This window comes from Phlebotomus papatasi, chromosome 3, assembly GCF_024763615.1.
Source record: "Phlebotomus papatasi isolate M1 chromosome 3, Ppap_2.1, whole genome shotgun sequence".
Lineage (NCBI taxonomy): Eukaryota > Metazoa > Arthropoda > Insecta > Diptera > Psychodidae > Phlebotomus > Phlebotomus papatasi.
In genome coordinates, this window is record NC_077224.1 from 31,262,776 (window position 1) to 31,286,704 (window position 23,929).

General features: G+C 32.5%; 2 protein-coding genes across 11 annotated transcripts in view; one reads left to right on the top strand and one right to left on the bottom strand.

The window, feature by feature from the left end:
• LOC129805264 (zinc finger protein hangover) overlaps positions 1-1,221 on the top strand; it is a 33,558-nt gene extending 32,337 nt beyond the window's left edge. For both annotated transcript variants that reach the window (XR_008752070.1, XR_008752073.1), the window contains exon 8: positions 5-1,221. The gene's annotated coding sequence lies outside the window, so the exon portion shown is untranslated. The remainder of the gene's footprint in view (positions 1-4) is intronic.
• LOC129805281 (uncharacterized) overlaps positions 799-23,929 on the bottom strand; it is a 69,558-nt gene continuing 46,427 nt past the window's right edge. Inside the window, exons 2-3 of one of the 9 annotated variants that reach the window (XM_055853090.1) lie at positions 6,848-7,555; positions 799-1,316 (exon numbers count right to left, since the gene is read on the bottom strand). In XM_055853090.1, coding sequence (XP_055709065.1) covers positions 1,255-1,316; positions 6,848-7,555 — 770 coding nt within the window. In that variant the 3' untranslated portion in view covers positions 799-1,254. Of the gene's footprint in view, positions 7,556-23,929 lie in introns of all 9 variants that reach the window. The other 8 variants (XR_008752074.1, XM_055853088.1, XM_055853095.1 and 5 more) reach the window with 8 other exon arrangements.

Genomic DNA, 23,929 nt, shown 5'->3' on the forward strand with positions numbered 1-23,929 from the left:
TTAGAATTGAACACACACACAAAACAAGAAATGAAACCATACACTGAAAAGCTACTTAACGTAATATTTACGCGCTGAAAATGTGTATATTTAAGCATCACATTAGTGGGATAAAAATGATGCGGAAGCAACACTTTAAATATTATTAATAAAAAGATATTTCCACAAATTTATTATTATTAATTTAAAATGTATGTGTATGGCTATTTGAAAGAAAAAAAAAGAAGTATAAATAAAATAAAATTATGTACACATACGATGGAAAGGGAATTCTTCCCGGAGTTACCTGCCACAATTTGAAATCTATTGATAATAAAGCAATTAATTAAGAAAGATTATTAATGGAGGTATTAAGAAAATGAAAAAGTGAAAGGAGAGTTATGAGTATGAGAAGCACATATTAGTTTTGTTCCATAAACTCTATAACAATTTTTGCACTTGAACAAGATGAAAGATGTAGAAAAAAAAACAAAAAAAAACATTAGATGGTAGGAAGAAAGCATAATGTATTGATGCTTTTTTGTGTCGTGTATTTTGTGTTGTACCTTCCTTTTATTAGGATTTTAACTATCTTTTGTAATATTTCCTGTGTATTTTATTTTGTATAAATAGTGATTATTAGAATATTTAGAAATGAATACTTTGCATAGATTCAAAAAAAGAAGAAAAAAAGCACCAACGTGGTGAAAACTCTGCATAGAAACTAAAGAGAAACCTATTAAATATATAGAAAATCTGGACGAAAAAGAGGTAAAAAGAAATACGAGATAATCATGAAACAAAAAAATAAAAAAAGTATTTTACTATAAAATAAAATATTAAAATTTATTAAATGTAAAACGAACTCTTACAAACTAGATTTGCTTTTTACAAACTACTACATTATACATTATAATTACAATTAAGAATTTAATTATTACTTAGAATATTTGTCATGAAAGAAAGGTAGAAAATCAGAGAAAACTCTATATACTGTCTTTGAGAAATTATAGAAACAACAAAAAAAAATGGAAAATGAATAAGGAAATATAATGTTCAAGTACACTTTCCTCAATACAAATCAACATTATTCTTTTTCTTTATTTAAAAATAATATTTTTTTAAGGCACCACTTTTTGCAAAGGTATTTAAAAAAAAAACACACACGAATCAAATTATTAAAAATTTCTTTTCCAATTTCTTAAATTCCGTTGGAAATCCTTTTTGTTGTCTATTTTTTTTTTTTATAAAAGGTTACATTTCAAAGTCCCTGGATCACAGTTTTCTTTTTTTTTCTTTCTCTAAACTCTGCCTTCCATTTGTAGTATATCTCATTTCTTTAGCAATGCATGTCATTGAAGATTTTTATCTCTCTCATTTGTTGAGATATTTGTTTAATTTTTAATCCCTTGCTGGTAAGAAAGACAGAAAGTTTAACAGTCGACAGAATGTTAATTTATAAAAAAAACAAAACTTAAATGGCATTTTTTGGTGCGTTTCATATAGGGAAATACTGTAATATTTGTACTCAAATATTTAGTATTCCAAGACAAAATTTTATGAATTCGAATATGTTGTCGTTTTACGATTAATTTGCCGATAGAATAATATTTATTTCTACAAACGAATCAATTATAGGTAAAAACAAATAATCAGGCAAACTATTTTGAAATCAGTAGTAGCAAAAATTACTTCTTAACCTTCGGGCGGGCAGAATGTGGTCCCAAAGGACTTGAATTTCAATTTGCTGCAAAGATGACAATTATTTATTTATTTTATTTAGTTTTTTTTTTTAATATCAGCGATATCGGAGATTAATCGGCGTGATCAGCCCATATGTCACTCACGTTTCAATCGCTAACCTTTCACTCCCTACACTCACTTCTTCCTTTTTTTTTGCAGCTTTTCCACCTGAGAAATCTTTGTCAGAATTTACAATTTTGAAGTAAATTGTAATTTGCCTATTAATCGAAGAAAATAATTTATTAATTTATTTCAAAATGCGAAATTTTGATGTCAATTTTTAGGAAAATTTATGTCCATATTTGGAATCATTGTCGAAATTTGACAGTTTTTCCTATACAACTGTATAAATGATTTGCCATTAATGAAAACTTCTTATAGTGTGTAGGGGCCATTTGGTTCAATTCAAGAATCGATCGAATTTATGACTTCTAAATACGAATAGAAGGACAGATCTTTCAGGTCATGAGTCTATTGATCACAAACAAGTACATTGAGAAAAAAACGGGGGTGCGATTAACTTTTTTTCCTCATAACTTTAACACTTTTTAGGTGTAAAAATATATCAACATTTTTAAATGTTAATTTTACACCTTTTTAAGTGTAAAATTAACTTAAAGAGGGGTAACTTTAACCCCTAATACACCTAAAAAGCATAATATTTACACCGATTTTGGATCAATACTGCAGGGTAAAATAAACATTTCCGGAATGTTATTTTAACTTTTTCGGATTTCTCTCAGTGTAGTAATCGGAAGGAGTGACAAGGGGTGGGTCGTTGAATGTTCCATTTGGATATTTCGTATCTGTGGCCTTCTAAAGACACAGAAAATTAAGCTCTTAACATTTCTGATATCCCTCTTTTTAGTGTATCCCTCTTTCATCTCCAGTAACAATCCAATGTCAAAATCTTTTTCTTTTTTCCCGTTAGAAGAACTATTTATAAATAACTACACAGAAAGAAAATATTTCGTAAAATTGTTCGTAAATGTTTGTGAATTTCTACAGGGGACTTACGAAATACTCGTGAAGCGTGTAAGCCACAAATAAATTCGCAAAAGTTTGTGATTTTATCACAAAAATTGTTTGTAACATGATCATTTGACGAGCACTTTTTGTTCTTTTACGAACATGTGTTTGTAAATCTTCGTAAGCATAGAAAAAAAATGTTCTTAAAATTTTATCATTTGTTTGTAATGTTTTGACAAATATACAAAAATGTACGAACAAATGTAAATAAACAAAATATGCTTGTCAAGTGATCATGTTATGAACAGTGTTAGTGAAAAAGTACAAACTTTTACAAACCTTTTAGTGGATTATATGCTCCGTGAGTATTTCGTACGTCACCAGTATTCACAAATATTTCCGAACAATTTGACGAAGTAATTTTTTCTGTGTAATCACCGTGCTGGTTCGTAAGACTCAAAAAGACTCAAAAAAGTTCGTATCAAGCTCAATGCTTTTCAATGGTTTGGTAACTGTTGACCGAGCAAATAACAAAAATTCTTTAAATTCTATCTTGGGTCTTTACCAAATGCTTTTAATTTTTCCTATTGTAATTTTTCTTATTGGATTTTTATCCTATTCGATTTTCCTATATTCTATATTCGACATCATATCGTTCCTGGAGAACTACAACAATCTCATTTATCTCTTGTTTGTAATTTATGCAATGAAACACGGCATTATAGGGCATGCCGTATGATAAAGTTAGAAGAAGTATTGCCCAATGTAAATAGGCTGATAATATTTACATTAAAAAAAAAATCAATTTTTGCACGGTTCCAGAAATGCTCATGGCGGTTTAGAGCTTCGAATGATATTTCGAAAATGCTTCATGTGATAAAAATCGGTTAACAATTTTAAAATTGTCGATAGATCGAAATTGAGATATTTTTTGATGTCTATATAAAAAAAGTTCTCATTTAATCACTTCAAAAAATAAATAAATAAAATAAATAAATAAATTGCACAAAATCTTCATTTTGTAACAAAGACAAATTTTAGCTACTTGTTTAACATTCAATAGAACAAATTTTAAAATTATCAAAATACATGGTGGCTGAAAAAAAAATGCAACAAACTAAAGCGCTATATTATCCTCATTTTTTGTTCAACTTTTTTGAAATAAAGACAAAATAGTAGAAATTACATCAAAATTTTAGAATATTATCGGTTTTGTTCAATACGATCTTATTTTGACTTAATTATGGTCTTAAGTCTGTCGGAAGTGCTATCGCAGTTTGCACGAATGTCAGCCTTTTGAATGTCCTGCTATATTCACAAGGAGGGGATCCTTTCAGCTCATCGACACTTTGCTACTTTTTAGTCATAGCCTTGACCAACAAAATGCCTCTTTTGGATAAGTCTAACGATTTTACATTTAAGAATTGTGGAGGCCATTGTTTTCCCAAAATGAAGTACGCAACATTTTTTTTAGCCAAATCTTATTCGGAGCGTGATTTCTGAGACGTTGTCGAGTCTTGATCGAACTTCCATTTCTTCTTACTAAAATTTTTGTTTGTCCACGACTCCAACACTCCTTCCAGGACAATTTCCAGACAAACATTAGCATTCGTTTTGACGGTATAGCCTAAAAACCCGAGTGAAAAGCGATAATTTGTCTCCAAGGAAGTCCAGACCTTCAAATAAGGTGGTCCTTGACATCCGGTGGTCATTAGAACATCTAAATTATCGTATGATCTTTCCTTCAGATAGACACAATTATTTTGTTTGCACATCAATTGCTCAATTGAAAATTTTACTTATCAGAAAAGATGACAATTCTGAAACTGACCATGAACGTGCAAGCGAATTTACTCCTTCGTCGATCGAGTATAACTTTTTTTTTGAGGATCGATGAAATCTCGTCCTTTTCAGGATTTTTAAGGCTTCATATAGAGATCCTTTAACAATATTTATTTCACGGTTATTTGCGATGTATGCGTCTCAGAGATCGTTTGTTTGCAGATGTGACACAGATTTTGTTCAATTTGCTTCTTCACTTTAAGAACGATGACTAGCAATGAAGCAATTTTTTTAGACCTCCACCAAAGCATTTTAAAAATCTTCTAGTATCCCTGTACGAAGTCATGCTTCGAAAAACGGAAAGTTTAATTACATTCAGGGTTTTGAAGAGCCCTAACGACAGCTGCTTCCGCATTTCCTGCAATATATAGTGACATTAAATCGTCACTTTTGAGTTCCATTACGGTTTAAGTCTTTCGTCTCCTTTGGGACACTGGGTACCCATGGAAACAACAATTCTTTTAGACTATCTAGAATCTATAAAAATCCGATTCTTCTGGATAAGTACAAAGTATAAGGATGTCCAAATATAGGATATTTTTTGCAGGATCCCAATTAACTCCTGAGCTTAGATATTTTTGGTCAAAAATCGTGAATTTTCGATTTTCTACTTCCTTGGAGGTATTGTGACTTTTTTGATATTTCTAGACCAGAATAAGGAAAAACCTCTCGGGGCCAATAAGTATGATAACTAACAATTACAGATTACATAAATTCGAAAAACAATTTTTTCTTAATTTTTCAAAAACCTTGTTCAAACTTTATGGGTACTCTCATCCACAAAAGTCTAGAGGTCAAATGTAAGGTTATCCCGCCAATGTCCGCCATTTGCTTTTTGACACCAACCTTGTAAGAAAATTCCAAGCAGGAGCGACATTTTTGCCAATATGGCCGATAATTTTTACATTTGGCAGCGAGGGAGATTGCTTTCAAGGAAGTTTTTCCTATTCTTCCTAATTTTGGTGAATTCTGATTGTCTAGAAAGTGTCTTTTATGCTTTTGAGAAAGCTTAATATGTCTACAATAACATCGTGTTGAAAGAAATGTAATTTAAAGTGTTATGTGTAAAATATTATGAGGAATCTGTTTACAAGCAAGAGCTAGGTGTCTTTTTTAGCACTTCCTGGACATCCCACAAGATACTGGTCAATAATTCACCTTGTTTTAGTTATCAACATCGTACAGGAGTCCTTTGACACGCACAAATAGTTTACAAAATCGATAATATTGGCTTTGGGAAAATTGAAGTTTGTTTGTATCCCTTGCGTTCTTTTGGGGACGAGAGTACCCATGAGTTTTCCAATTTCCCAGAGGAGGAAAAAATTCTTTCTCTGTAAAAGTATCATATTTGACCACTAAGAGTTGCAATAAAGTGAGTTTTACTGAAATTCGTTCGCTGGATATGTTGTGGTCCGGAAAGAGTTAAAAAAGTTTTACATAATATTACCGAAAATGCTATTGGAGGCTTTTAGCCAATAAAATGAACTACCAATGTGCAAAATATGAAACCGATGTCACCAGCGGTTTGATAGCTATGCGCTCTGAAATTTGTTGCATTTTTTTTTCAGCCACCCTGTATATACCACTTTTGTGTCACTATGACCCAATCTGCCCGCTTGAAGGTTAAAAATACTTTTTGCAGTTAATTCCCAAATCGTCGCTGTACTAAATCAGAAATCAGCATTTTCTATTTTTTTTTAAATAGCCTAATTTTTGTTTTTTCTTTTTTTTTTGGATACCTTAGAATAGCATCATGCATATTTTTTCATTCTTCAAGTTTAAGTAAGAAATTTAAGCATTTCTCGTGAGAAGATAAAAAATAAAAAGGTAGTCTTTGGGGTTTCTGGTAACTCTTGGTACTTTTAAAACCTCATGATGCTTCTTAGAATTTCAGTTTAAAGCTGAGATTCTTTACAATCTCAGCTTTTTTCTTCGTATCCAATAGAATTTGCAATATTTCTGTATATTTTCAAAGAGACATAAAATAATTAAATCTATGAAGTCTCTTATTTCAGAGGAGTCTATGACCTTAAACTTTCTTGTCTTTCTAACAGTGCAAATGAATTACGATGACCTTAGAAGTATGGTCGGGTGAAAAATTCTCTAAGTCTCACTAAGTCGATGCAGAGATAATTATAATGATGGATTTTTTTTTGGAAGGGGGCGGGAGTATGAAGGGGAATGGGGTGGAGGTGAGTGTTTTAGCTGAGGGCCAGAAGTGGCTCTAAGAGATCAGCTTCCTTGGGACTCAGCTTCTTCCTATACTTCTTCTCCAATTTTGTGGCTGCAAGTTTGGCTTTATGTTTGCTCAGACCTTTGTTCTTCTTCTCTTCAGCCTTATCGAGCAGTTCAAGTTGCTCAAAGATGTTTTTGGGATTGGGATGGGCTTCTGTTGAATTTTTATTAGCGTATACCACCACAAATTGAGAATATGCTGAGTCTGATGGTGAATTAATGTCGGCAAAATCACGGAAATTGGCAAATTGTTCTTCAGGGTAAGTATAGCGTTGGACGTAGGTGGCGGCATGGGGACGCTGATGGCCATTCTTGTGGAAGTAATTGTAGTAGTCTCCGCTATCACGGAATGGTGGATCGTTCTCACCGTAGAAGGTACCACCTCGAATTACACCAAAGTCACCTGATCCAAGGATTGACTGATCAAAATTCCCAACACTTCGGAGTGAACTGAAGCGGGATCCTGAACTACCCTCACCACGGTGATGACCAGCACTGAAATATGGCCTAGAGTGTCCTAGAGGTGGCACTGTGTTTCTAAAGTACGATTGAAAGTAATTCTGAGCCTCAGATGCTGGAGCATCAGCTTCCAATGATGATGACGGAGGGGAGGACGATGAGGGTGATGGATAAGATAAAGTTGTGTATTCGGGATTGACAATCGGATGGAAGCCAGATTCGGCTGCATGTGTTGTGTGATGTGCAAAGAGGACGGCTGGTATTATGGAAGTGTCGTGAAATTCATCAGGCTCCATGAGCATGTCCGAATCATCTTCTGCTGTTCGTTCTGAAAGAAAGTAGAAAACATCTAATTATAATTCACGATTCTTTTTATTTCAACTCCTTTTAAATTAAAATTCATAGAATTTCTTTGAATTGGCGTATTTGTGACTTAAGCTGTCTACACATTATGAGCATTTTTTAAAAAAATTCTTTAAAAAATTTTTTAAAAAATTTTTTTAAAAAAACTGTTTTTTAAAAATTTTTTTAAAAAAAATGCCTCCACACTAGAGTTAATTTTTGTAAAAAATTTCTGACAGATTACTCTCAGCATTTCGCTTGGGATTATTTTTCATGAAAATTCGTCATTTGAGTGGTGGAAAAAGTGTGAAAAGTGTTTGTTGGAATTCCCTGGGATAGTTGTTAGTGAATGTTCGTGGAAAATTTTCCAAAATTGCAAAAGTGCAGTGTTTTTCTACAGAAGTTGTTCCCAGTGGAATCAATATTCCGGAGTGTGTGAACATAACCTCAAAATGTTGTTTTTCCCTAAAAATTTTGTGTGATTATCGCAGTTATTTATGTACAGAAATTGTTTTTCTTTGCGATAATCTGGAAACCAAAACATGCTCATCAGAAGAACCGCAGAAATTACTCGGAAGGACAAATTTGTTACCAGGAACAATGGGTAGAGTGGAGAAGAAGGTGTGCAGCTCAAAAGATCCTAGATTCCATTGATCAGCAGCTCTTTCTGGAAAAGCTTCAGGACTTCAGGAAAACTTATGGATACGTTTGGATGAACAGGAGTATTTGTAACCAAGAACATTGACGTAAGTACTATGAATGTGCTAAAAAAAACTCGCTGATTTTATTACAAAGCTATTCCTGCAAAAAATTCAGGACTACAATTGGAAGAGCATGATAGTGGATGAGGGGAAGGATTTTGAGGAATAATTAGAAAGTGCTTCACCAAAATTCCTGCAAAAATTGATCCAGTGCAACTCTACAAATTTGATTCCGGATACTGGATGACACTGATTTGATTCCGGACACTGGTGATAATTATGATAAATTTTATGAAAAATAAATTCTCATATCTTGGTTTCCAATCCGAAATCTTTTATTGGTTATCCGGTGTACATTAAAGCCTTCTCCCTCTATCCACTACTGTCCAAGCAGGAGTCCCATGGAGGAAGCAAAAGTTTGTAGCCATCTCATCCTTGTGCTTCCGGATGGGAACATTTCCATCGTGGTTGAAAAGGAGGAATGATGGGAGGTGGTTCTGGGGCTTCAAGTGATGGGCTGTGGTAACTACGGATGACTCTTGTATGTACTAGGATCTCCTCAGTGGCTCTGAATAGGTCTATTGTCTTGATTGATTTACCAGGTTCATGTTCCAAAATTCTTCAATTTCCTTCTTTCCATTCATATTTTAATTTGGTGCACGAGGTCACTGTACCATAAAAATCTTCAAGAATACACAGACATCACAACTTTTGGAAACTTCAAAAGAAAAATCAGCGAAAATGTTCCCCCACAGCTGGCTTTGATTCCACTGGGAACAACTTCTGTAGAAAAACACTGCACTTTCGCAATTTTGGAAAATTTTCCACTAACATTCACTAACAACTATCCCAGGGAATTCCAACAAATACTTTTCACACTTTTTCCACCACTCAAATGACAAATTTTCATGAAAAAATGTCTCGAGTTGCTGTGATTTTTTAAAAAATTCTTTAAAAAACTATTTTGTAAAAAATTGTCCCAGTGTGTAGAGGCATTTTTTTAAAAGAATTTTTTTAAAGAAAAAACCTTGATTTTTTAAAAAAATGGGTCGTTTTTTTACAAAATCGCCTACACACTGTACAAATTTCTGTAAAAAATCTAGATTTTTTAAAAAAAATTTTACTAGTCTGGAGGCGATTTTTTTAAAGAACTTTTTTTAATGTCATTTTTTACAGAATTTTTTGATAATGTGTAGACAGCTTTAGATTAAATAGCTGGAATAATACGTTCATTACACCATAATCTGCATTTTATTTCCTACAGGTATAGCAGTTTCTTGAAAAAAGATCTCCAAGGTTGATCCTGTCTTGAAATTTAGTTAATTTTATACTTAAATAAATCACACAAAATTCAATTATAGAAATAGTAAAAGAAAATCCGCGGATTTCCGCTTCCTCACAAAAATCTTATTGTATGATATTAAGAAATGTCTTCCTACTTCAAATACAGAAACGAAAGTTGTTAGTTGTGCTTTTGTTCTGGATTTAGTTCTGTTCTAATAGATCTGATCCCATTTTAGTGTTCTGATCTAATTTAGTTTGAAATAAAATTCTTGTTTTATTGCAATAACAGTGCAGTGGAAAGGCTCATAATTTTGTCCAGTTTCTTATTTTGGACACTTTGAGGATAAAATTGGACACTAACAATAAATTGATTAAAATGATGGATTTTTATTCCAATATTTGATGAATAATAAATTCGATCTAAATATTTGTTCTTTTTGGAAGATTTTAACACTAAATACGTTAAAATTTGAATATGATTTGAGTTGAAATTGCTTTGTTGAAAATTCAGTGTGAGCAATTGCTTACGAGAAATATGACAGAACTTCGTGTTTATTTCAGACTTATTTAGCTGTGGTGAAGTACTAACAACCTGAAGTGTTTAACCTGAAGTGTTTGACCTGAAGTGAGATTTGCCTTGTGAATTAGATTTTTCGTGTGAAAAATGGGAAATTTTTTAAGACATTTACCAGTGAGGTGATAATCCTTATTTGGACAGGTGTTTTTTCTCACGAAATTTCGTGAACTTTTAGCTTTGTGATGACTAAGTTGGACAAATGCCTGGAGAAACAAAGGAGCATCATCTCTACAAAAGAGATGTAGCGAGAAATGCATTGAAAGGCTCCCGGAAAGGCCAGGGAATGAGCGAATCCGCGAGTACTTGGAGTACCAAAGTCAACTCACTTTAGTGAATGATATGGAAAGTTTCCGGGCTTCTTGTGACATTCCACGTTTCCCTTACATGAACAGGAAGAGGACTTGGTAAGATTGGTTCATAAAATGAAGAAAAATGGGCATCCTATTGAGGCGGATTAGCTGTCCAAATTTACAGCCAAGTTGTCCAAATTAATAACCAAGTTGTCCAAAATAAGAGCCAAATTCACCTCTACATATCAATTCATTTTTAAACGTATTAAAACTAATTTTAGTAAAAACAAAGACAATAAACCCTTTCCAAGTTTCTAAACAACCCTTCTGAAAAGTGAGTAACAAAAAAAGTAAATTAGTATTGAAAATATCGCACTTCAAACTTGGAACATCGATGCTTATAAGCAGACTGGTCAAAATTATGAACATTTACCCTATATGTGCTGATAGTATCATAGACTGACTTTTAAAATGAAAATTCATAGAAATTTTTATCACTAAATTTCCTTTTCCCATGAATATTTCAGCATTCTAAAATTTATGATGTTCTTCTCCTTCCTCATTTTACTTTATCTTTAAAATAAATTCACTGTTTACTCAAAGATATGTCGTTATAAATTGTAAATTTAAATTTAGGAAATTGAAAAAAATTAAAATGAATTTTAAGAGCAAGAAGAGTTCCATTTTTAAAAAAAAAATATATATTTTGGCATTTTGCGCCTAAACTAAAAGAGATAATGAAGAACGGATGGTATTTTTGAGTTTAATAAACCATAATTATAGTCTAGAAAAAATTATGCGATTACTTTTTTTGCATATTAAAGAAATAGACGTTATAGGGTTAAGGTATTACGTGGGTCATTAAGACTAACACAGCATATTTTCAACAGCATATTTTGAATATACAGTAGACTCTCTCTCAATTGGGCATTTGGGGCAAAATGTCACTCGGTTTATCGATAGATTTGGGCGTCAAAGCCTTTGTAAATTCCACAAAAAGCGCTCAATTATAAAGAATCACGATAAAATAGGAAGAACTACAGCGAATTTGAGCGAATTAGCTTCATAATTAAACGTGAAAATCGCCAACAAAATTTTTTGCCCGATTGAAAAAGAGCCGATTGAGCGAGAGTCTACTGTGAGCTCTTAAGTAAATAAAAGTATTTAAACTATAATATTCTGAATTTTTCAAGAATTCTCCAAAAAATTAGAATTTCGTTTTTTACAAAAATCCTTTGGTCAAGTATGAGCTTAGCTTATCTGCTATCAGGAAATATTTAGTCTTTAGACTTCAGTTAAATCTATCATGAATAATCTTATACAAAGCAATATAATTTTTTTAAGGCTTTTGAAAGTCAGGTCTCAACTTCTAACGGCTGAATTTTTAAGATTTTAAAATGAAAATTTCAGAAAATATAGAGCAAAGATTTAAATTTTATGCGTAAAACCATTAATTTAATATTTTTCATGTTGAGAAAAAGTAAAGAAATGTTGTTAAAAACAGTCTTCATTGTCCACGTTACACGTTAAGAACGAGCAAGAATCTTGTTTCATATAATTTTGAACTAATTTTAAACTAATTTTAAAACCTGCATACACCTAATTCAAACTACTAATATAATATAATAAGAAAGTTGCATTATAAAACAATTATGAACTTTTGATTATTTTTAAATTTTTATAATTTATTGCCGTAGCTTCAATTTCTGTTCATATAATTTTGATGAATCTGTTTAAGTTTCTTTCTTGTATCACTTATAATCATAATTCTGGCGTTTTGTATTTCTTATAATTTAATTTCCATAATATCTCGTTCTTCCTTGACTTATTTGGCTTATTTTTCTCTGATCCAGATCAAGATCAGAAGGGATTATTATACAGGAAAAGCCGACGATTACATTGTCTTTTGCACTTCTATGATCAATTTCCTGTATATTATTATTTTTTGTATTCTCGATTGTCTGAATATTTCACTTAATCCGATATTGATGAATATTCGACATTCCAAGAACATTTTCTGCGTAACATTCAATACTTTTAAATCTCTGTTTGAACCTCTTGAGTGCGAATTTGTAAAATATTTTACATTACTCAACTGATCAATAAATGCAAGAAGTGGAATTACATAGGGCAAGAATGGAATTGGGGGTTAATTTGGGGGACTTAAGTAAGCTAAAAAAAAAATTAATCTGAGTGTATTATCCACGTGGTGACCTCGACAGTGAAGGATTTTTCAGTGAAATTGAAGGGTCGCAGCGGGTCGCAATTGAAGCCAAAACGGCGTTCGGTTAAAAAAATGCTTCATTCAATTATGCTCGAGATAGGCCATTGTCTGCACGAATGATGGATATTGAATTAGCAATCAGTGGCGATGGAGATTCAAGATCACAGACAATTGGAGCACACGCGATTTCGAGCATTTGCTGTGTCGCGCTGATGGAAAAATAGGTGCGCTCTCTTCAATGACAGAAATCACCTTGATTTGCTTAGGTGAGACAGAGAACATTAAGAAGTTGAAATGGTTCTCCTCCATAAACCACAACAAATTCATTTTTACAACTTTTGCTCACAATTTATTAATTGGTGCGCGGATTCCATCGCAACTTGGTGTGCCTTCCTGATCAGATTTAAAAGGTGAGGCACATGTAAAATAATAATGCTGCATAAATCACACACCAATGAAGGCTCAACTAAGAATTGTAATTAAAAGGCAGTAATGTACATGATATTCTGATTTAGAATACACTTTCGAAGAAGGTTTCCCGTCCAATTTGCCATGTCTCCGTGTACCACAAAGATATTGAATTACTCACCGAGGTAATTTTTCTCAAATCACTGCATCCATATACAGGTCATATATATTTAAATTCTTTATTAGACACCTTAATGGTAAACTTAGTCATTCACACTCCTTTGCGCTGAAAAACTCAGCACGAAGGAAATGGTAGAAAATGTTGCATATTTGCTTGTACTGCTGAAATATACGCAAATGGTACATAATGCAATTCGAGAAATTTTGCAAAGGTTAATTTTGTCGAGTTTTTCACCAATTTTCATGCACATTTGGCCTCACAAAAGTCAGAGAAATTTTATACACATCATAAATTGTCGCGGAGGAAATCAACTTTCACGCAGCTAAAATGAGTTGGATGGAAATTTGCGATGAAAATAAAATTAATGCGAAATTGAGATAAACCGGTGAATAAAATAATACAGTTTAATAAAGCACTATGGGACATAATTTAGTTAGAAAATTTGATGTACAGTTTAGCTTAGTCGATATTGTCTAACTGAAGCATTTAGATGCAGAGAAAGCATACAATTACTCTGTGTAGGGTTACAGTAGCATATTTGATTTATCGCCTGTATAAAAAAAGGACAGATAATCCTAACCGGCTTATGTAGGTGAGATTCTTAATGTGAGCTAACTCGGAATGCATGCAAATTCGATTTAGAGCTGAAGTTGAGGTACGCCATTCAGTTATCTTGAATCAAATTCGTGAAATTATACAAATTTTGTATTTAAACCAAAATATCAAAGATTTGGATGAAGTGACAGAAAAGTGATATATGGGTGAAATGTAGACCAGAATGTTCTCTATAACTTTGTAAAAGAACTTGATGTTATTGGTTGCTCAGAAGCCGAGATAATCGAGGTTTATTTGATTCTGAACTCGTTTTTTCGACCAGAGCGCCCCAAGTGTGCATTTGATGAACTTCAACTATATCAAAGAATTGTTGTATTTTGTGAGACTTTCCATTTAAAACCCTATTTTAAGTGTCTTGGTCGAGAAGAAGTAGTCAAATTGGCATCTGAGTGGTTTCAAAGCGTTATTATGGGAAAAATCAATTTTTTCACATTTAAACGGTAAAATCGGACAGATCGCATTATCTGATCGAAAAATGATGTATGGACGAAATATAGAGACAAATGTTCTCTACAATTATGTCGAAGTAATCATCAAAATCGGTTCAGCGACAGTCGATATAATTGAGGTTATGTGATATTGAAATTGGTTTTTCGACTGTGGCGCCCCTGGTGTTGGTCCCACGAAGTTCAAGTGTTCTAGAAAGTTGTAGCATTTGGTGAGATCTTTCGTTTAAGCCCTCACTCATTAAAATCGGTCAAATAGAACCGGAGATATGATTTTTTGAATTTCGTGAACTTTGACTTTGAACTTGTGGTTCTTTTATAACCACAGCGCACTTTTGCACCATTTTGGAAACGTCCTAGACTGGACTACAACATACTAAAATTTGATTAACTTGCACAATGCCGTTTTTGAGAAAAATGAGTTTGAATTTCGATGAATTTTGACGCTATCGCAGCGCCACCTGTGGTGAATTTTTGAACTTCCGTCTGAAAGTGCTCATCGAGACGAAACCAAAAAGATAAAATTTAGGTCGATATGTTAATTAGAACCGGAGATAGAGGCCGGTCAATGTTCGAACTTTGACCCCTTATAGCTGGGGTCAGGGGTTATGGATCGACTTAAGCATTTTTTTGTTTGATAGGTATAATCAAGGGCTACAACATACTAAAATTTCAGCCCGATGCACAATGGAATTTTTGAGTTATTTAATTTAGAAAATTGAAAAATCTTCTTTTAAAAATAGCACCCCTAGCGGTGGTTTTATTAACTTGTGATGTTAGAAGGGGAAGTGGCATTTCATGAGAGCTTTCCAAAAAGCCCTCACTTTTTAAAATCTGACAATTAGAACTGGAGTTATGGCCATTTTAAGAAATTTTTTTTGGACCCTTATAGCTCGGATCGGGGGGTGGGGGCACTTTAAGTTTGGTATTGATCGAAAGCCCTAAGGCCCAGTTATAACATACTAAAATTTGAGCCCGATCGATGCCATAGGAGCTGAGCTATTGAGAAAACAAAAAAAGGGGGTATTCAAAATGGCGGAAGGAGGGGTGGGGGGTGGGGGGTCAATGCACCAAGTTGCAATTTTCACCCGATATATAACCTTTGCCAAAAACCGCAAGTCGATATCTTTTTTAGTTTAGGAGCTATTAAGCTCCAAAGAGCAGCCGGCCGGCCGGCCGGGAACGTAAATTAGCCACATATATATTCGTGATCAGGAAGTGCTGAAACACATTTTGGCCAAGTTTGAGGTCGATCGGACGACATGAAATTTTGTTAGGATTATAGTAGGTGAGATTATTGAGAATCTCACCTAATACGGGTCTCGATCAAAATCCCGAATTAGTCAAAATCCCGGGAGTTAAAATCTCAAAAGCCTAAATTCCGAATTAGTCAAAATCCGGAAAGCTAAAATCACTAATAGCCAAAGTTCCGAAAACCAAAATCCCAAAACGTTCGAAAAGATGATTATCTCAGAGATCTTTTTCTCCTAGATTTCACGTATTTCCTCTTTCACATTTCTTTCTTCGCGGTATTTTGATGTTCGAAATTTTGGTTTTCGGAATTTTAGCTTTCAAGATTTTGGCCGGCACTGAAAAAATACAATTCTTGCAATATATTGAATTAATTTATGATATTGTTTTTAGATTTGTTTGTTGTAATATAGAAGTGTAGAATGTTTTAGAATTCAGAAAAAGTGTAAAGAATTACAAAAGTTTCTATTGATGTACCTAAATGAAAAATAAAAATAATTATTTTATTTATTTATTTTAATTTATGTCCCTATACATAAATTATGGGGCTGTTACATGATTTTTTTAGACATTTAAAATTAGTGTTTTATTAGTGGCGTGCGTATAAAAGAGATTATAGAAAGAAAATACTTAGAAAATACACAAAGTTCTAATACACAAAGAACAACCTTTCCTGCAGTACAGAACTTCAATACCCTCTAAACAGCATCATATCTTTTTGATCGGTCAAATGCTTCGTTTTATGGCGCAAAAGGGGAAAAAAATCACAAATTAAAGAATTTCAACAGTTTTAATTAAACTCTTGTACACTTACACTTATTTCAATTCAAAAAATAAAATTTAAATTTTACTTAAAGAGAACGTATAAATATCAATTCATTGGATTTCTGTTAGATGATTTAAATTTTTTTGAAGAAATTTAATTGCTTATTAAAAGAAATAATCAGTTAGATTTTGTGCAAAAGCGTAACCAGGACTTTAGCAAGAGGGCGGTAGGCAATTTGAATGATATTAGTTAATATTTGAAGAGGATATTTTTAGAAGATCATTCATGAAAGAAATGTTTTTTAACACAAACAGGTTTCTCGGAAAATCCTGCAAAAATGAGGAAGTGGAGCAGCTATGAAAATGTTTTTTCCTATTTTTAAATGAAATGCTTTATCATGATGTAATTTATTTATCAGTTTGAAGAACTTCCCCCTATTAATACAACCTTTATGAATTTAGATTTATTGAAAAGTCAATAAAATCCCCTACTGTGACCATAAATCTTTAGATATTTTGGGAAAATATCTTCTTAGAAACTGCTCTTTGAAGCATTTTCATGAATTTAGACAAATGGACTAAAATGATCTCACTATCATAGCATCTCAAGTACCAAAAGTATCTTTTTATCTTGCGAATGAAGCGGTCTTCAGGCTAGAGGTTTAGCCCAGTTCCCAAAGGTCTCAAAATCCTGAATAGCAAGCAATTTTATTGCTTTTTGAGAATCTATAGGTCTCTTGTCTTTAATAATCCAATTCTAAGTTAAATTTTTCCAAAAAATCGTGATTGATAAGAAATTACCCGTATAATGTTTCAAAGCACAGACCTATAAAATTCTATCCTTAACTATAGAAAAATCGCCAAATCCTATTTTTTAATATGGTGTCTGGTGGTTCGGATAACTGATAAAGTTTTTCAATAATTTTTTGAATTTTAGCTTTTTTGAAGGTAAATTAATTAAAAGTAGCTTAAATTTTCCTTTGTAACTTCATTTGAAAATTTTTCCCAAGATATCTGTTTAACCCTTTAAGGACGATTTGAACACCGGTGTCCCATAAAGAAAATAATTTTTCCTGACTACCTAAAGTTATTTCTTTCTTATGTCTGTACATAATTGTAAAGTAGAAGGTTGAAAGAATCTAAAATATTTTTTGCAAGTCTCTAGCTATTTGATAAGAATAATATTTTTCATTAAAGCGAAAAATATTATTCATTGGTTTGGTACAGTCAGAAAAATTACTTAAATTTTTGGTCTATTTTTCTCCCTATCGTTCGTAAAAGTACAAAATACACCGAATCAGACTCTGTTGGACTTTCTAAGGTTAGATGTAACACTTATCATTGATTATGTTTCCCAGTTTAATTTTATTGTTGATTTTCAGTCCGTAAAAAGTGTCTCGTCATTAAAGGGTTAATGGCCTCTACACACTAAAGATATTTATGTCCATATTGAAGAGTTTTTCCTACACAAACATAGTGAATTTGTTTCAATATGGACATAAATTTCTCTAGTGTGTAGAGGCCATAAAAGTCACCATAAATACATTTATGCAAATTACATTTGTAAAGACGAGAATATTTCCGTCGAAAATTCTCTAAAAAAGCTTTCAATGGTTTTTTAGTGGAAATTTCTAGCTTGCTAAAATACAAAGACTTTTCTTTGAAGAAACTACCGGAAAATTTGATGTGAAAAATTGAGCGGAGACTGCTTTTCAGAGTCTCAAAAACTTTTAAGTTAAAAAAAATATATTGCCAAAATATTTAATACTAAACTGATTTTTTTTATTTTTATGCATATAAGGAAAGCTTGTACAATTTTCTTCTAAGAACTCATTTAAGACGTTGAATTTCACAAAAATTGATGAAAAGCATTATCAAAGTCCTCCCAAAAATAAAATATAAAGTTTTTAAAATTATATTTTGCGCAAGTTTCTTTGAAAGAAAATCACCTTACATGAATTTTCAATTCCAATCGCATAATTTTGAGCCTTTTCGAAAGCAGGAGTCAATAAAAGACGTTTCAAGCTAAGGTTCTTTACGTGGGCGAAATCGTTTAACAAGTGTACTTAAATTATTTATAATTTGCGATTTTTAATAAATTATAGTGAATATCGTGTAACGGGGTTAGTTCACAAAAGATTCCCCCAGAAAAACTATGCAAGCCATTGTGAGAAGGCGTCGACCTCGAGGCAGACCTAGGACAAGATGGCTGAATCAAATTCAGAATCTTGCCTTGGAACGCCTTTGGATCGAATCCGAACATCTTCATGAAGTGGCAGAGGATCGACAAGCGTGGGCTGCTAATTTGGATGTCATGGGCCCGCGACCCCAATAGGGATAAGCGTTCACAGCTTCTGAGTTTTTTTTTCCTATTCTTTTTAGAGAGAACATAATGTCTGAACTCTAGATTTCATAAATTATTATTTTGAATTTTTGTAATAATTTGTTGTTATTATTTCCAAGAAAGAAAAAATAAAGCTAGCAAAAATACTTTAAACCATTTAAAGTCTTAAGTGCAGAATCTTAGCGCCACGTGTCTTGGAAATCCTTGAAATTGCATGGGCAGAAGAAAGCATCTGAAGTTGTCAAGTCTGTAAGCGCAATTTGATTGATATATCACGCTTCTGTGCAAAAAAAGCAAAAAGAATTGCTCTGAGTTATATTGCGAATTGCTGGTAAGAGAAAGAATTTGTAATATAACTTTTGTCATTATAAAAGTAACACGTACCCCTTGATTAATGATGGTCTTTGGCAATGTGGACAAGACACACCGCACTCAGCGATTCGGAACAATCAGTGTCATATTAATATTTAATTTAATATTCACTTTGAATTCTGGGGGTACAGCTTGTGATTTATATAAGTGCCCATTGTGAGATGTACAGGAGGCAAAGGTAAGAGGAGAAATATTGAGAAATCTGGGGACGAGACAGAACAATGAAGAAATTACCGCTGAGATGAACAATTCTCGTTTGCTCGTGCTCAATTCGAAGAGAGGAAGGTATCCGCATTTGACATGATTCGTTCCAAGACAGGAGACATTGGCTTCCGCATAAAGTGGCATGATTTAAGTACGTTATTTGTTGGCAAATGCACAATTTCCTCGCTTCATACCAGTTGGAGTTTTAATGTAAGTATGCAAAAGAAGGTGGTAAGAAGAGAGACTCATCAATATTCAGACTTTCACTTCGTCACGATCGCCGATCATCTCACAAATAAGTATTCTTCCAAATCGATCCACCACGTGTTTATCCCACCAAATTGAGTTGCGGATGCAAGAATTAAAGTGTGAAATTTACATTTAACACTATTTATGCACACTATAAATATTATAACTGACAGAAGGTAATAATATTTTAGGTATTGTGCAAAAAAGGAGCCAATAGATCGGATCTCGCACTAAGCTTATTTGAGGCTACATAACCGTATTTGTCAAAGATTTCTTTTAAAATACTCAAAAATTTAAGCTATTTTGCACAAGGTATCTAATAAAAAGTTTCGAAAAGGTATTTACAAAACAAAAGTATTGTGCATTTTGTCCAGTGCATACAGCAAATTTTGTTTAAATATTGATAAATGTTTTCAAAATTGTCTTTAGGAGAGAGATGATGAGATCTAGATCTCACTCGCTCTCATTGAAATGTTAAAAACATGTTTACAAAATAATATGTTTTTCGAAACTAGTTATAATGTCCAATGCACAATAACTTTTCTTTTGTAAACATATTTTTTGACTTTCTATGAGAGTGAATGAAACCTAGATCTAGTCATCTCGCTCACTCCAATTAACAATTTTGAAACGATATTTACAAATAAATGTTATTGTACATCGAACATAATGCCCAATGCACATTAATTTTTATTTTGTAAATATGTATTTGACATTTCAGTCTGAGGGAGTGAGATTTAAAAATCTAGTCATGTCGCTCCCGCTCATAAGGAATTTTGAAAACATGTTTATAAACAAAAGTTATTGTGCTCTGGGCATAATAATAATGGGCCCAATGCACAAATGCTTTTGTTTTGTAAATGTTTTTGAGAGTTCAATGAGAGTGAGTGAGATCTAGATCTAGTTATCTCACTCACTCTTATAGGAGGTTTCAAAAATATATTTACATAACAAAAAATATTGTGCGCTGGGCATAAGAGTCAGCGAGAGATTTAAATTTTATTCACTCTCTCTATGAAAAGTTACAGGAAATTTCGTAAACATAGAGTGGCGGCATTACTTGTAGCCTGTATTTACTTATGGGCTCGTTGCAATTTTTGTCAGAAAATGATTCCGAAACCAGAAAAAAATGTGATGAGCAATTAAAACACATCAAATATTTTTAATTTTTAGGTTTTTCGAAATCATTTTGGGCCATTGACTTTGCGAAGAGCTCATAGTATCGACAGAGGCCACAAGTAATGCCCCCACCCTAAATAAAATTTTCTGCTTAAAATTTTTATTCCTCTATTATGTGTGGTATTCAGCAAAGTCTTCTTGGTTCATAAGAATTATTTGAAATTTTGCAATTGCTGCTCACCAATCGCATTGTTTATAGAATGCGGAAGAAATATCTCATATTAATTTTTTATGAGGACTCTTTTTATCTCGTGACATGAATATTTCACAAGATTTTGACTGCTTCTCTCATTCATCCAATGAATTGTTTCACATTATACTCCACTCCACATAGTAATAATATGCAAATTAGACATTGTAAATCATTTAACACTGTTGAGAGTCGGCGCGTAAGGCGATATTAGAGGTTTGGAACTATGTCGCAGATTGTCTGCCAGGGTTGATTCTTGCATGAGGTGTGCGAGTCAATGATTTATGGATAGACACCTCCTCTCGCGAAAGACCAAGGGGGAAATTGTCTTGGAGTGATGCGTAAAACCTCTATGCAATTATACCATTGCATTTGAATTGGTAAAAACTTCCCACACTATAACTCAATTTCCGACTTCAATTAACATTTATGCTTTTAATTAGATGTTTGTGGTTTTCATTTCTTTTCCATTTTTTCTCGCTCTTTCTCTCCGCCCTTCATCTTCAGTAAGACTTTCACTCTTGGTCCCGGGCATACATCATCCACAATCACTGATGGTCAGTATATGATCATGAGTCCAGGAAGACTTGTGCTTCATTGTGGAAAAACATCTTAGTTAGACACTCCAAGCTTTTAAAATCCAATGTTTTAATTTTGAAAATGTCGTTAAAGATGAAGGATAAAAAAGCGGTTTACTCATTAAATTATCAATACAATCACTGTGAGGTATTGAGAGTAGAAAAGTCTCTATATATAATGTATAAAAGAATTGCAAATTAATTCACCACACCTCCTTCACTTCATCGTTAATTCAATACTCGCGGCATTTAATTAATTTCGATGTAAAACAATGAAGCAAATTTGATTGAGTGAAAAAGCATCGAGATAAATGTCATCGAGTTGCATTTCTTCCATGAAACAGTACCACAAGATATATTTTTTCTCCTTGGTAAATTGTTTCACCATTTCTTATGCTATTGTGAAGAATTCCAATTAACCCTTTGGCAAAAGTTCAAATAGGTAATAAATATAAAATAGTGGAAAATGGGTCAATTACTGTCTTCTGGGTGGTTGTTGTAAATTTTACTAGAGATGGCTATATATACTTCTATTGAGTTTCAACTTTTAGTGGCATTTAAACAACATTTGAATTCTTTTTTTTCATATTTCTTTTAAATTTGAATAGTCAATGCGGTTTCAAATAACAACAAGACCTACAGAGTTTTATGAGCCTTAATTTTCTAAAGAGGAATTCTAAGTAAATAAAGATATTAGAAAAAGCTTTAGGTAGACGCACAATATTGAATATTGTACTTCTTTTGATTTTATTTAAAATTGACTCTTATAATTAAACACGAAATTACGGTGTACATAATATTACCAATGAAAAAATAACTCCTTGAAATTATAGAAAAAAAGAAATAAAAATTTTGATAGGTTTTTTATTACTTCAAAAAATTGCTAAACCCTATTAGTACTCTTACTGCTTATTAGTTTTGCGTTTATTTTTGCCTCAGATCTATATTGTGATATTATATTACGACTACTAATCGCTATATAATTAAATTGATTTAGTAAACTAATTCAAGTTAAATAAATTGCAAGTTTTTTTCTGGTGATTCAAATTCATAGGTAGTTATTTGTAAAGCACGCTGGGAGACTTATTCGTTTCGAATTATTCTCGTATTAGAAGAAATAGCCATTCCATTATCGAACGGACTCAGACCACATCCTTTTAACCCATTAGTGGTCATGGTGTAAGATATGATTTGAATTCTGGGTTATAAATTCTTTTCTTGGATAATTCCACTATTACAGTGCTGTCTCTCTATATGCACAGTTTGGGTACTTTTTTTGACAGTTCTCTCTCTATGCACAACTTTTTTTGAAATTCCCAACGGTTTTTTTCTTTCTTTTAATAAATTATCATTCTTTTATTGTTATAGAATTTCCCGTGTTATTTTAAATATAATATGAGCCAGAAAAAATAAAATTAAGAAAATTTAAAACAAGAAAAATTAGTTACCAAGAAAATAATTTTCTTTATTACTTTGTCAAAATGTAAACAAATTGATTTTGAATGCAACCGACACAAAAGATGTGCATATAGAGAGTGTGCATATAGAGAGACAGCACTGTATAAATAAATGGTGTGTTTGAAATGGATCAAACGGTTTAATTATAAAGAATTTGAATTCAGTGACCGTTAAGACGCGTGCTAAATATAGGTGTTTCTTCACATTCCCCATAAAAGACTTTTTTTTTCGTTTCACCTTTACCATCTATTGATCTGTCTGGTAAGTAGCTAATTTTAAAATATAGAGTTCTTGTGGGTAAATAGGAAATCTTTTACTGTGCTCCTTTTACATTTCGTTGTGGCTAGTGGAAGTGCTTGATCAGATGAACTTGGAAGTGATGTTAACAATTTTGTTTGGAATTATTTTCCAAGCACTAGGCGCGGTTACTCATTTGAACCAGAAACTTCTGTACAACAGATATAATACTGTATTTACTAATTTACTGACGCTCTCACGATTATTGGTGAAATTAACAAAAGTCTAATATTACCATAAGATTTAATTAATTTATAGTGTTTGATGAAAAGGTTTTTAAATCCCAGAGAAGTCCAAATTACATTATTTTGGTTTTCTTAAGATATATATTAAGATAATTTTATCGAAAAAAATTTTCTCCTACAATTAAGTAATTCAAAACCAACCGCACTGCATGGTTACTTAAACTCACGATTTATAGTACAGGTGATTCTACGTGGCATTTTTTATTCTATCACATTTTTCGAAATCTATCTTTTTCTAAACCTTACACAAAATTGTGAAGAAATTGCTTGATTTAATATTAGGGGAAGGTTTTGAACCTTCGTACTAAAAAAGGAATCCAAGATTTAAGATTTTTTACTGAATGCCACACAAACCGAATCAATTATATCACTATGTCAAAAAAATCTCTCACTTATTGGGTTCATAATTCTGCCTCACAAAGTTCCTGGAAGTCCTTGGATTTTCCTCTACAGGAAAATGAAAATGTAGTAGCATTTTTTACGAATGTATCCGGTACCGGAA